Source organism: Oncorhynchus nerka, linkage group LG27 (genome assembly GCF_034236695.1).
Source record: "Oncorhynchus nerka isolate Pitt River linkage group LG27, Oner_Uvic_2.0, whole genome shotgun sequence".
Classification (NCBI taxonomy): domain Eukaryota; kingdom Metazoa; phylum Chordata; class Actinopteri; order Salmoniformes; family Salmonidae; genus Oncorhynchus; species Oncorhynchus nerka.
In genome coordinates, this window is record NC_088422.1 from 71,849,180 (window position 1) to 71,863,665 (window position 14,486).

The following is a 14,486-nucleotide window of genomic DNA, read 5'->3' on the forward strand; positions in this document are numbered from 1 at the left end:
CACAAAAGTGTCCATATATTTAATAGAAATGCTACATATTGTACACCCATAACACATATCGCCTAGCCTCTATGAAGTCAATATTAACTACTTACTAGAACTTCTACCTTTACTTTAGTCATATCTGTCTCTTAGATCGCAAATGTCACAGACACATACTTCATGTTGACTAATAGCATTTTTTGTGACAATTTAAAAACCTATTAGCCCCATATGAAATATTTTTAACCGTTTTAAAGCATAGCTCAATCCATATAAAAACATTGCCTGAACTCATATCTAATGGTATGACTGATGCAGAAATTATTTTATTGAAGTACCTGACATATTTATGTTTTTTATTTCAAATATGTCATCAGTGGAAATGAGCTGTTCTGAGTGCTGGCTGGCGACTTCAAATGGGTGCTGGCCAGTCAAATAATGGCGCAGACTGCTGTCCTATCTGTGTTACTGCATGTTACAGATTCCTCCCTTCAGTGAGTTGAACAGGAGTCAGGTTTGAGCACACAGTCTTCAATTACTTCCCTTCAAACTGGTATAGATACCAAAGAAACATCCAACTATAACTTTGTTTAAAGTGCTGTGGTTTATGGCCTGATCTAGGTCATATAATATTGCATATTAAAATAGAAATATTATGATAATATTAGAAAAATGATAATACATAATCAAATGGAATGGCAGCATAAACAGATCATGTGTGTATATGTGTAGGTGGCTTCTCTTTAAATCGTGAACAACTCTAATAAAAAATTTGAATGAACTCCATTTGAGTGCAATTATTAGTGGTGAACACTGTGTTCAACCACATGTTCATAATCCCTTAATAGGCTAAATAGGCTGTAAACTCAGAGTAAGCAAATATCCCTCCTCATAAACACTATCTGACTGCTAGTGTTCAAAGCAGTCCAATGTGTGTGGGTGGTGTCTAAGAGTCAGAAAATGTCCCTGGGTGGTGTAGTTGGTACCTTTAAATGGTGAAGAACACATTTCTTGCAGCCCAGTCACCATGATAGGTTCGGTGGTGTTGTTGCTAGTTTTCCTCCTTCTGTTCTTCTTCATCAGGGTCCGCAGACCTAAAAACTTCCCCCCAGGACCCCGTCCCCTGCCCATCCTCGGCAATCTGCTACAGCTGGACCCTGTCAACCCCCTCAAAGACCTGGAAAGGGTAAGAACTTTACAAAAAATCCACAAACCGGGAAAAATGTGGTTTACACTGGGTTTATTTTTGTGTCATATACTGTATGTTGTCAGTGTTGTCACTGTATGTTGTTTGTGTCATATACTGTATGTTGAATAGTTACCAGTAATTTGGTTTTGTTTGACGTTGCCCAAACTGTGTGCAGGATATATGGTTTTGTAGCGTCCTTACAAACAACATAATGTTTTTAGAAGTCTTTCAACTAAAGCATCTTAGATACTAAATAAAATGCTATTGTGATTAATGTCAGACCAGCAACAGCCACTAAACTGTGACTGATCCAAAATAGGTCAAGTTCCAAAGGTTTTATCAGGCCTAAATCAACAGTGTCTCTGCTTTTGAAACAAAGTCCACTTAGTTCACTATGTGTTTAGAGATACAGTATCCTTCATTGACAACCCTCAAAAAGGTTATTGATTTGTTTTGTTACAGACGTTTGTTCATCCATATTAATTTAACCCAGATAGTGAGGAGTGTCAATGATACAATACAATAACTTTTCACAGGAGGTTGGTGGCACCTTAGTTGGGGAGGACGGGCTCGTGGTAAATGGCTGGAGCGGAATAGGTGGCATGGTATCAAATACATCATTCCATTTGCTCCGTTCCAGCCATTATTATGTGTTGTCCTCCGCTGGAACTGTCAGTAGTTGCTATGGTTTAGTTTCATCTTCAGGTGTGTCTGACTTGTCACACAACTTACTGTTCAGCTTGGGAACTCTCTCTCCCTCTCTCTACCTCTCTGTTTTCAGCTGAAGAGGCGCTATGGTAACGTGTTCAGTCTGTACATCGGATCACAGCCTGTCGTGGTTCTGAATGGCCTTGAGGCGGTTCGTGAGGCACTGGTGACACGCACAGCGGAATTCTCAGGACGACCAAACCATCTCATGATCAGCGACATCACAGAAGGCAAAGGTACTGTGTTCTTGACCCCTAGTGTCCCCTAGGCTGGTCCTGGAATAGTTTTATAATTTGTGATATAATTGTATTGGTGTAGGTAGAGGTGACCTTAAATCAGTACAGATAATGCAGAGCACAAACACAACCGCCTTGTTAGTACTGTGTGAACTGCATATGTATCAGTGGAGGCTGTTGAGGGGAGGATGGCTAATAGTAATGGCTGGAATGGAGTCAATGGAATGGTATCAACCACATGGAAACCACATCTTTGATACCATTCCATTGACTCTATTCCAGCCATTATTATGAGCCGTCCTCCCCTCAGCAGCCTCCACTGGTACGTATGTACTGTATGTCTGTGTGTGTGTGTCTAACAGATAGTGATCATACTTCGTAACTCTCTTGAGTTGTGTTCTTAAAGAAATTCCCAGCCAGTAGTCCCAGTTGATTGGTGTTTACTCGCTTGCATATATACTGTATATCAGACTGGGCATTTTGTAATCAAACATCATAACAATGTCAAAAATAGCACAAAATACAATAAATGTAAGTACCTGATGATAGACAAAAAGAAGCACATTAGATCTGCTGGATAGCAGTATGTTGACAACTGTAGATTTGTGATTTGTCTGTTAGCATGGAAATAACTGTGAATTAGCAGTGAGCTAACATGACCACAACATTTAGAGCATGCTAGCTAACTCACTTATAGAGCAGTCATGCATACAAAACCACATCACAGGAAGCCCCCCACAGGAAGCCCCCCAATATCTAATATACTGTTCACAGTACTGTACACAGTACCGGTGAAAAGTTTGGACACACCTACTCATTCAAAGGTTTTTCTTTATTTTTTAAAACTATTTTCTACATTGTAGAACAAAAGTGAAGACATCAAAACTATGAAATAACACATATGGAATCATGTAGTAACCAAAAAAGTGTTAAACAAATAAAAATATATTTTTTAAAGTAGCCACCATTTGCCTTGATGACAGCTTTGCACACTCTTGGCATTCTCTCAACCAGCTTCACCTGGAATGCTTTTCCAACAGTCTTGAAGGAGTTCCCACATATGCTGAGCACTTCTTGGCTGCTTTTTCTTCACTCTGTGGTCCAACTCATCCCAAACCATCTCAATTGGGTTTAGGTTGGGTGATTGTGGAGGCCAGGTCATCTGATGAAGCAGTCCATCATTCTCCTTCTTGGTCAAAATGCCCTTACACAGCCTGGAGGTGTGTTGGGTCATTGTTCTGTTGAAAAACAAATCATAGTCCCCCTAAGTGAAAACCAGATGGGATGGCGTATTGCTGCAGAATGCTGTCGCAGCCATGCTGGTTAAGTGTGCCTTGAATTCTAAATAAATCACAGACAGTGTCACCAGAAGTCTCTTCTTCTTATTGGTGTCCTTAATTAGTGGTTTCTTTGCAGAAATTCGACCATGAAGGCCTGATTCACGCAATCTTCTCTGAACAGTTGATGTAGAGATGTGTCTGTTACTTGAACTCTGTGAAGCATTTATTTGGGCTGCAATCTGAGGTGCAGTTAACTCTAATGAACTTATCCTCTGCAGCAGAGGTAACTCTGGGTCTTCCTTTCCTGTGGCGGTCCTCATGAGAGCCAGTTTTATCATAGAGCTTGATGGATTTGGCGACTGCACTTGAAGAAACTTTCAAAGTTCTTGAAATTTGCCAGAATTATTGACCTTCATGTCTTAAAGTAATGATGGACTGTCATTTCTCTTTGATTATTTGAGCTGTTCTTGCCATAATATGGACTTGGTATTTTACCAATTAGGGCTATCTTCTGTATACCCCCCTACCTTGTCACAACATAACTGATTAGCTCAAATGCATTAAGATAGAAAGAAATTCCACAAATTAACTTTTAACAAGGGACACCTGTTAATGTAAATGCATTATAGGTGACTACCTCATGAAGCTGGTTGAGAGATTGCCAAGTGTGTGCAAAGCTGTCATTAAGGCAATGAGTGGTTACTTTGAAGAATCTCAAATATAAAATATATTTTAATTTGTTTAACAGTTTTTTGGTTACTACATGTTTCCATATGTGTTATTTCATAGTTTTCTTGTCTTCACTATTTTTCTAGAATGTAGGAAATCGTAAAAATAAAGAAAAACCCTTGAATGAGTAGGTGTGTCCACACTTTTGGCTGGAATTGTATATACATATATATCAAGTACATTTAGATGTCAGGAAATGTACATAGTGAACTCTTACACATTGTAATAGTATTTCAGAACGTGACCTACTGCTTGCATGTCAACATCAGACTGGGAAGAATTGACAATCTTCCCCTATTTGCTAGCATTGCCAATGACAATAAACCTTATTGGCATCTGACTTGAACGAATCAATAGAAATACATAAAAATTGAATACATATTTCTGCAGTGGCAAGTGGAAACATATCCAACCCTGTTTCATGTGTCATCAGGGGTCATCATGGCAGATTTTGGCTCCAGCTGGAGGGACCACCGACGCTTTGCTCTGACCACGCTGAGAAACTTTGGTCTGGGCAAACGCTCCATGGAAGAGCGCATCCTCGAGGAGGTCTCCCACATCTGCTCTGCGCTGGAGCGCAATGCTGGTACAGCCACACACAACGTACCACATAGTCATCACCATTCCTATTCATGTCATTATCACCACATACTTAGTATCTAGACTAAAGTTCCCCAATATCAACCAATTAGCGTTACAATATTTACAGTGTTGTATTAACATTGGGTATACAGTAAAGAATGTGGTCATTTTTACTCTACCTATCCTATCAGTGTGTTCAATTTTGGAAGCTCTGTGATCGGTGCTCTTATCTTGTCTGTGTGTATTGCCTGGTGCGGTGATCGTTGCTGTGTCCTGGCAGGCAGTTCGATGGACCCTCAGCACCTGTTCCATCTAGCAGCATCTAACATCATCTGCTCACTGATTTACGGGGAAAGGTTTGAATACGACAACCCAGTCTTCCTCACCCTCATCAGTAGGATACAGAATTTAACCAAAATTGCTATCGGACCTTGGGCCATGGTACAGAACACTATTATCACTACTACTGCTGCTACTCCACTACTTTTAATTGAAATAATGATAATATAATAATATAATAATAATATATATAAATCATAGTAGAAAACCAGTGTCGTTCCACCGATAGAGTGCCTTTTATGTCCCTCAGCCATTATGTGTGTACATTTTTATGAAACACTCAATTGAACATTTCGATCACATACATCTATGCTCCAACTAAACTAATCCACGTAAAAACAATCCAATAGTGTCGAGGAAATATTGAATCAAATATTTCTCAGATACCGGAACTTGTAAATTCAAATAGACTTTATTAAAAAAGTAACAGAAGCCAAGCAATTCCATGGAACAACTGAAAATCTCTTGTTTTAGACCTCAGGTTTTATAGATTTCCACCTTCAGATAACACACAAAATCACTCCTCTCTATGTAAATGATTAACACCCCTTGGCCTCTTTCGACACCTTTATCTTCCCGTTTCAATTCTTGCTTGTTAATGCCCACATCTGACTTATCTTTGCACAGTTTAGATTATATTGGTGGCGACACCCCAGTTTGAACACAAAAAAGAATACATTTATTGCATATATACAGTGGGGAGAACAAGTATTTGATACACTGACGATTTTGCAGGTTTTCCTACTTACAATGCATGTAGACGTCTGTAATTTTTATCATAGGTACATTTCAACTGTGAGAGATGGAATCTAAAACAAAAATCCAGAAAATCACATTGTATGATTTTTAAGTAATTAATTAGCATTTTGCCCATTATTCATTTAAAAATTCTTCAAGCTCTGTCAAATTGGTTGTTTATCATTGCTAGACAACCATTTTTACGTCTTGTCATAGACTTCAAGTAGATTTAAGTCAAAACTGTAACTCGGTCACTCAGGAACATTCACTGTTTGGTATGTCAACTGCTTGGCGTCCGACCGCAAGGCGCTACAGAGGTCAGTGCGTATGGACCAGTACATCACAGGGGCCAAGCTTCCTGCCATTCAGGACCTCTATACCAGTTGGTGTCAGAGGAAGACCCTAAAAATGGTCTAAGACTCCAGCTAGTCGTAACCTGTTCTCTCTGCTACCACACGGCAATCAGTACGGGAGTGCCAAGTCTAGGTCCAAATGGCTCCTTAACAGCTTCTACCCCTAAGCCATTAGACTGCTAAACAGTTAACCAAATGGCTATACAGACTATTTGCATTGAGACCTTTTTTATGCTACTCGCTGTTTATTATCTATGCATAGTCACTTTACCCTTACCTACATGTACATATTACCTAAATATATATCGACTAACCTGTACCACCGCACATTGACTCGGTACTGGTAACCCGTGTACAGTTGAAGTCGGAAGATTACATACACTTAGGTTGGAGTCATTAAAACTCGTTTTTCAACCACTCCATGATTTTCTTGTTAACAAACTATAGTTTTGGCAAGTCGATTAGGACATCTACTTTGTGCATGACACAAGTAATTAATTTTTTACAAAATTACACTATCCCAAAGACACTCTATTTGTTGAATGACACATATTGTCTTTTGTTGTAATCCGCTGAGATCAGAAGAAGGCTTCAAGACACTAATTTATTTTGCTAAACATTTATAGATACAGTGCCTTGAGAAAGTATTCGGCCCCCTTGAACTTTGCGAACTTTTGCCACATTTTAGGCTTCAAACATAAAGATATAAAACTGTATTTCTTTGTGAAGAATCAACAACAAGTGGGACACAATCATGAAGTGGAACGACATTTATTGGATATTTCAAACTTTTTTAACAAATCAAAAACTGAAAAATTGGGCGTGCAAAATTATTCAGCCCCTTTACTTTCAGTGCAGCAAACTCTCTCCAGAAGTTCAGTGAGGATCTCTGAATGATCCAATGTTGACCTAAATGACTAATGATGATAAATACCATCCACCTGTGTGTAATCAAGTCTCCGTATAAATGCACCTGCACTGTGATAGTCTCAGAGGTCCGTTAAAAGCGCAGAGAGCATCATGAAGAACAAGGAACACACCAGGCAGGTCCGAGATACTGTTGTGAAGAAGTTTAAAGCCGGATTTGGATACAAAAAGATTTCCCAAGCTTTAAACATCCCAAGGAGCACTGTGCAAGCGATAATATTGAAATGGAAGGAGTATCAGACCACTGCAAATCTACCAAGACCTGGCCGTCCCTCTAAACTTTCAGCTCATACAATTAGAAGACTGATCAGAGAAGCAGCCAAGAGGCCCATGATCACTCTGGATGAACTGCAGAGATCTACAGCTGAGGTGGGAGACTCTGTCCATAGGACAACAATCAGTCGTATATTGCACAAATCTGGCCTTTATGGAAGAGTGGCAAGAAGAAAGCCATTTCTTAAAGATATCCATAAAAAGTGTCGTTTAAAGTTTGCCACAAGCCACCTGGGAGACACACCAAACATGTGGAAGAAGGTGCTCTGGTCAGATGAAACCAAAATTGAACTTTTTGGCAACAATGCAAAACGTTATGTTTGGCGTAAAAGCAACACAGCTCATCACCCTGAACACACCATCCCCACTGTCAAACATGGTGGTGGCAGCATCATGGTTTGGGCTTGCTTTTCTTCAGCAGGGACAGGGAAGATGGTTAGAATTGATGGGAAGATGGATGGAGCCAAATACAGGACCATTCTGGAAGAAAACCTGATGGAGTCTGCAAAAGACCTGAGGCTGGGACGGAGATTTGTCTTCCAACAAGACAATGATCCAAAACATAAAGCAAAATCTACAATGGAATGGTTCAAAAATAAACATATCCAGGTGTTAGAATGGCCAAGTCAAAGTCCAGACCTGAATCCAATCGAGAATCTGTGGAAAGAATTGAAAACTGCTGTTCACAAATGCTCTCCATCCATCCGTTTAACTCACTAAGCTCGAGCTGTTTTGCAAGGAGGAATGGGAAAAAATGTCAGTCTCTCGATGTGCAAAACTGATAGAGACATACCCCAAGCGACTTACAGCTGTAATCGCAGCAAAAGGTGGCGCTACAAAGTATTAACTTAAGGGGGCTGAATAATTTTGCACGCCCAATTTTTCCGTTTTTGATTTGTTAAAAAAGTTAGAAATATCCAATAAATGTCGTTCCACTTCATGATTGTGTCCCACTTGTTGTTGATTCTTCACAAAAAAATACAGTTTTATATCTTTATGTTAGAAGCCTGAAATGTGTCAAAAGGTCGCAAAGTTCAAGGGGGCCGAATACTTTCGCAAGGCACTGTATATTGCTCTGTCTCTTTGACCTGCTGATCTATCTCTTGTAGCTCTATGATATCATACCTGCCCTGAGGGTCCTACCCTTGCCCTTCAAGAAAGCCTTCCACATCTATGATGAAATCAAAGAACATGCACAGAAGGCTGTGACCAGCCACAAAAGTTCAAGGGTCTCAGGAGAGCCCAGGGACCTCATTGACTGCTACCTTGACCAGATTGACATGGTAATGAATCAGGAGAGAAATATAACTATGCAAGTTCAGTAAATAGAGACATTTTCAAAGTAGGTCAAACTTAGTTGTGTTGTGCTGGCGCTCTAACCAAACATTGGGTTCTAAGTCCTAGGAATGTGTCTGTGTCTGTGTTTGTGTATGTCTCAGACTGGTGATGGAGGCTCCACATTTAATGACGTTCAGATGGTGTTTCTACTAATTGATCTTTTCATTGCTGGGACAGACACCACTTCCAACACCCTCCGCTGTGCCATGCTACACCTGATGACCAACCAACACATACAGGGTGAGTAAATACACATACAACACATATTCTGGGACACATTTTGTATATGGTACACAAAGACTGTGTGTGTTCCAGAACGCTGTCACCGTGAAATTGAGGACGTTCTTGAGGGACGTTCATATGCCTTGTTTGAGGACCGACACGCCATGCCGTATGTTCAAGCGATGATCCACGAGTCACAGCGGATGGCTGACACTGTTCCTCTTAGCGTGTTCCATATGACCTCCTGCAACACGCAACTACAAGGCTACCAGCTGCCCCAGGTGAGCATGGACATGACAACTGATACTCTTACGTAACCGTTTAACTAGCATACTGATTTTGCTACACTCGTTTTGTCTAGGTGTCCTAGGCCTAGCTAAATGGTCTGTAACCTGATTTAATGTGTGCATTACTGTAAGAAGTAAACGTATGCGGACCAGGTGTTGAATGCATGTGCCCCAGGAGACAGCCGAGTTCTGAGTTCAGGGCCAGCTCCTTCTTGACCTCTTGAGTCTACCAGCCCAAGAGTATTATCAGTTGTTGTTCAAAGTGGTGACCAAATTACATATAAGCAAAAAGAAGCCTCCAAAATATGTCCAAAAATAAAGACTAGCAGGCGGAGAAGCTCCGTAAACACCTCTCTCACGGATTGACTATCCCCTTGAATGCCTGCACTGTTGTGCTTAAGGACCCGGTTGCTGCTGCCCCCGAAGTGTGGAAGTGGTAGTGTGTAGTGTCTATGTACTACCACTAAACTACTCCCCATATCATAACAATATGCTGCCACTGGTGACCTTAGAACCCTAACTTAAAGACGACACCGCTCACATCGCGTGCGTTACAAAATAAATGTACACATACATGTTATTCAATCATTGCACCCACACTGCTCGCGCGCGTCAACGAGAGTCTGCGTAGCCTGGCGCTAAAATAGAACTTGGTTCTATTTGTGATGCTTGACGTGCTGCAAGTTCCGCCTCTCCCATCTCCTAATTGTTTTTTAGGAGCATACACCCACATGGGTGATTGAAAGATGAACTGAGGACCACACTCCAGTCCAGTTGGTGGTGATAATGCACCTTAAAGCTGGTTGCCAACCTCCATATAAAGTCCAAAGAAGAAGAAGAAGCCTGAAGGAGGAGCGATTACTAGAAACAAACTCGGTTTACCCTTTTATCTGTGGATTAATTCTCTCTTTCTCCAGTTCTCACCCTAACTACGCTTTCCTCTTTGGTTCCAGGGCACGATGGTGATTCCTAACTTGTCCTCTGTGCTCCATGAAGAGGGCCAGTGGAAGTTCCCTCAGGAGTTCAACCCTGACAACTTCCTCAATGAGGACGGCGAATTTGTGAAACCAGAGGCCTTTCTGCCATTCTCAGCAGGTACAGAGAGAGAGGTAGAGCTAGAGGGAGATAGAGAGAGAGGATGCATAGAGATTGAACAAGAGAGATTAACAAGAGACCCCTTGGCTTTTTCCACATTTTGATATGCTACCGCCTTATTCTAAAATGTGTTAAATTGTTTTTTTTCCACCTCATCAATCTACACACAATAACCCATAATGAAAACGCAAAAACATGTTTTTAGAAATGTTTGCAAATGTTGTAAAAAAAAACATAAATAATTAATTTACATAAGTATTCAGACCCTTTACTCAGTTCTTTGTCGAAGCATCTTTGGCAGCGATTACAGCCTTGATTCTTCTTGGGTATGATGCTACAAGCTTGGCACACCTGTATTTGGGGAGTTTCTCCCATTCCTATCTGCAGATCCTCTCAAGCTCTGTCAGGTTGGATGGGGAGCATTTCTGCACAGCTATTTTCAGGTCTCTCTAGAGATGTTCTATTGGGTTCAAGTCCGGGCTCTGGCTGGGCCACTGAAGGACATTCAGAGACTTGTCCCGAAGCCACTCCTGCTTTGTCTTGGCTGTGTGCTTAGGGTCGTTGTCCTGTTGGAAGATTAAGATTAATAGACAGGTGTGTGCCTTTTCCAAATCATGTCGAATCAATTGAATTTGCCACATGTGGACTTGAATCAAGTTGTAAAAACATCTCAAGGATGGTCAATGGAAACAGGATGCACCTGAGCTCAATTTTGAGTGTCATAGCAAAGGGTCTGAATACTTAGTAAATAAGGTATTCCTGTTTTTTATGTTTAATAAATTAGCAAACATTTCGAAAAGCCTATTTTCGCTTTGTCACTATTAGGTATTGTGTATAGATTTCTGTAAAAAAAACAAAAAAACAATTAGAATAAGGCTGTAACGTAACAAAATGTGGAAAAAGTCAAGGGGTCTGAATACTTTCCGAAGGCACTGTTTTTGTAGAAATGGCTTGTCCACCATGTTTATTAGAGCATGTGTAGGAAGGAGTGTGTTGTCAACATAAATAACTGTGTTTGTGTGTTTGTGTTCCCCAGGCTCTCGTGTATGCCTGGGAGAAGGGTTAGCGCGCACAGAGCTCTTTCTGATACTGGTGACCTTGCTTCGACGTTTCCAATTTGTCTGGCCTGAACAAGAAGGTGCGCCCGACTTCCGCAAGGTTTTTGGCCTTGCACAGGCGCAAAAACCCTACCGCCTAGGAGTGCGTCTGAGGAGCAGCCAGTGATGGTGAACTACCGACAGTTTTGACTGAGAAGCAATATCACTAAAGCAGCACATTAAACAATGCTGTACCCTCCATTGAGTGCCTTGTAGTTTTTGCTAACCAATTTTGTGACCTGTGATGGACAGTCGAAATCAAATGACCTCTTTTCATGCATAACAAATGAACCTCCTCAACAGGTAAGCATCATGTAACATGTAAAATTATAAATAGGATAGTGATTTTTGTGTATCATTTTCTCCCACCCATGATTCTTCAAACCACATTCCATACATAGACACAGTAAACAGACCCAGACACATATAAGATGCAAACATTTCTAATGAAACTAGAGAATAGAATGAAATGTAAGTCCTAAAAACAAACGCTCAAACAAAACAACCATCTAAGTATTTTTATTTCTTTATAATTTATTAATTTGAAAAGAAAATGCTCATAGCCCTCTGAACATACAGAACACTACTGGACTGTAGAAACGGTATATACAAAGGTGTGTAAAAGTAATCTTTAAGGCCTAGATCAAACTATATGAACAAATTGTTCGTTTTTTCAAAGCACAAGTTAATCATCTTTTATTTTTGATATTAAATGGAGTCACATTGAGATAAAACTCTTCTACAAATCAAATACATTTTAATTAGTCACGTGCGCCGAATACAACAGGTGTTGGTAGACCTTACAGTGAAATGCTTACTTACGAGCCCCTAACCAACAATGCAGTTTTAAAAAATATGGATAAGACCAAGAAATAAAAGTAACAAGTAATTAAAGAGCAGCAGTAAAATAACAATAGCGAGACTATATACAGGGGGGCACTGGTACAGAGTAACCGGGCACCGGTTAGTTGAGGTAATATGTGCCAATATCTCCCAAAGGAGATGTGGGTGTGGAGTCAGGCGCAGGAGAAAGCAAGTTGCGAAAAGGGTGTTTAATAAACAAGTCCAAATAACGGGAAACAGGACTACAACAGTAGCCTCAAACCACCCAGACACCGTCCGGGGGAGAAAAAAACACCTGTTAAACAGAACCCAAACAAACGTAACCCACAACTAAATGACAGCAAACGAAACAATCCCGCACAAAACCCAGAGGAAATGGCGAGATTTAAATACCCCCCCCCCCCTAATTACCCAAATAGAACACAGGTGAAACACAAGACAGACATACCCAAATGAAAAGGAAAAAGGATCGGTGGCAGCTAGTAGACCGGTGACGACGACCGCTGAGCGCAGGGAGAGGAGCCACCTTCGGTGGAAGTCGTGACAATATGTACAAGAGAGCCCTGTATAAGTTTCAAATACAACCCAAAGCATAAATAAAACCCAACAGCCCTACAAACACACTATAATAAAACATAATACACAACACTACATATATTTAAGAAAAGCAATTGCATTCTGTAACATAAACGTCTCCAATCAATCATTTAAAATGCCTGAAAGGCACCAGAATATCTAATTGCAAGGAATTTTGTGTATTGTTCCATACATAAGGGCAAAAAAACTAAAAGCATATTTTCCCAATTCTTTGGAGACCATAGGGATCTCCAGAGTTAAACATCACTGAGAACGGGTTTGGTCATTTGTACATCTAAAATTAATCAATGAAGTAATGTACAGAGCAAGTTTCTACAAGACTAAATCAATAAAAGAGAGTGCAGTTCTCTTCTTACAGACAGAGAGGTCCATCCTACATGTTTGTACAGAATACAATGAGTCCTAAAACCGTCCCCAGTGTTAAAACGTATTGCTGAATGGAATACTGAGTCCAATTGTTTCTAAACATAGGCTGACACGTGCATATAAATAATGCCACCATAGTATATTACAGGGAGAACTGTTGTTTGAACAATCTTACTTCTATTTTCAAAACTGAGGTAGGATTTATTTCCATGTAAAAAACAATCGTAGTTCTCAGCTTCTTTGTCAAGTTTTCAATTTGTGTTTCAAAAGACAAATTGGCATCAAGCCAGATACCCAAGTACTTATAGTGAGAAACTTTCTCAATTTGGGCTCCATTTGGAGTACGCAAGTCCTCATGGTCAACATTATGAGACCTAGAGAACAGCATAAACTTGGTTTTATTTTCATTTAACACTCATTTAAGATCAGTAAGTGATTTTGGGATTTTTGGAAGAGGCACAGGAATAAATGACTGTGTCATCTGCATAGAGAGGAATGCTACAGGTGTTACCACTATTTTCAAGGTCATTTATAAACAACATGAACAACAATGGCCCTAAAATCTAACCCTGGGGTACCACTTCAAGTTCTTCAAGAAATTCGGATTTAACCCCGTCTATCACTAAGATCATTCTGAAACCACAAACAGGCATCAGGGCCAAGGCCTAACACAGACAAATAATTCAATAAGATAGAATGATCAAGGATTCAAGAATCTTAGCTAGACAAGAAACTTGATATGGGACGATAGTTGTCAAGACCATAACAATCACCTCCCTTGTTTAGTGGCAGCACATACGCTGATCTCCACACTTTAGGAATATTTCCAGTGAACATGTTAAACTAATGATGTGGGTTATTGAAACAACAATGAGGGATGCAGCACACTTGAACAGACCTGGATCCAAATGGTCGGCCCCTGTAGATTTATTCATATCTAATGCCAACAACACATCAAGGACTTCATTGTCTGTGAATTGCCAAAAGGAAAAAAACCTTGACCGACATTTTCAAAATTATTCAGTAAAATTCCCCCATCAACATCCAGTACATTGTCACAGCGAGTAGGTTTTTGAATTATATCAAAGAGAGAGCCTGCAGAAATAAAATGTTGATTAAATTAATTATTATTATTATAATTAATAATATTATAATTATTTCAATGTTATCAGTAATCGGGACAGACTCTACATTAATTTGTAAGGGAAGAGTAGAGGAAGTACAACCCTTTAATGGTTTTGCAGTTTTCCAGAATTTATATGGATTTCCAGTACAGTCAGCTAGTGTTAATATAGTAATCAGATG

At 40.0% G+C, this 14,486-nt stretch overlaps 1 protein-coding gene across 1 annotated transcript; it reads left to right on the forward strand.

Annotated features, from left to right (window-relative positions):
- Positions 1-891: 891 nt before the first annotated feature.
- Positions 892-11,574, forward strand: LOC115112315 (cytochrome P450 2D15-like). Its single transcript, XM_029639309.2, has 9 exons — positions 892-1,168; positions 1,953-2,115; positions 4,558-4,710; positions 4,987-5,147; positions 8,446-8,619; positions 8,776-8,914; positions 8,990-9,177; positions 10,137-10,278; positions 11,315-11,574. Exons 1-9 carry the CDS (start codon positions 1,010-1,012, stop codon positions 11,500-11,502), a joined length of 1,467 nt encoding a protein of 488 aa, XP_029495169.1. The 5' UTR covers positions 892-1,009; the 3' UTR covers positions 11,503-11,574.
- The last annotated feature ends 2,912 nt before the right edge of the window (positions 11,575-14,486 follow it).

What these genes read in the sequence shown, in the direction of transcription:
- LOC115112315 (XM_029639309.2), top strand. Translation starts at nt 1,010, where the DNA reads ATGATAGGTTCGGTGGTGTTGTTGCTAGTTTTCCTCCTTCTGTTCTTC. An exon ending in CCCTCAAAGACCTGGAAAGG is followed by an intron (nt 1,169 to 1,952) that starts GTAAGAACTTTA and finishes CTCTGTTTTCAG; the next exon opens with CTGAAGAGGCGCTATGGTAA. An exon ending in AAGGCTACCAGCTGCCCCAG is followed by an intron (nt 9,178 to 10,136) that starts GTGAGCATGGAC and finishes CTTTGGTTCCAG; the next exon opens with GGCACGATGGTGATTCCTAA.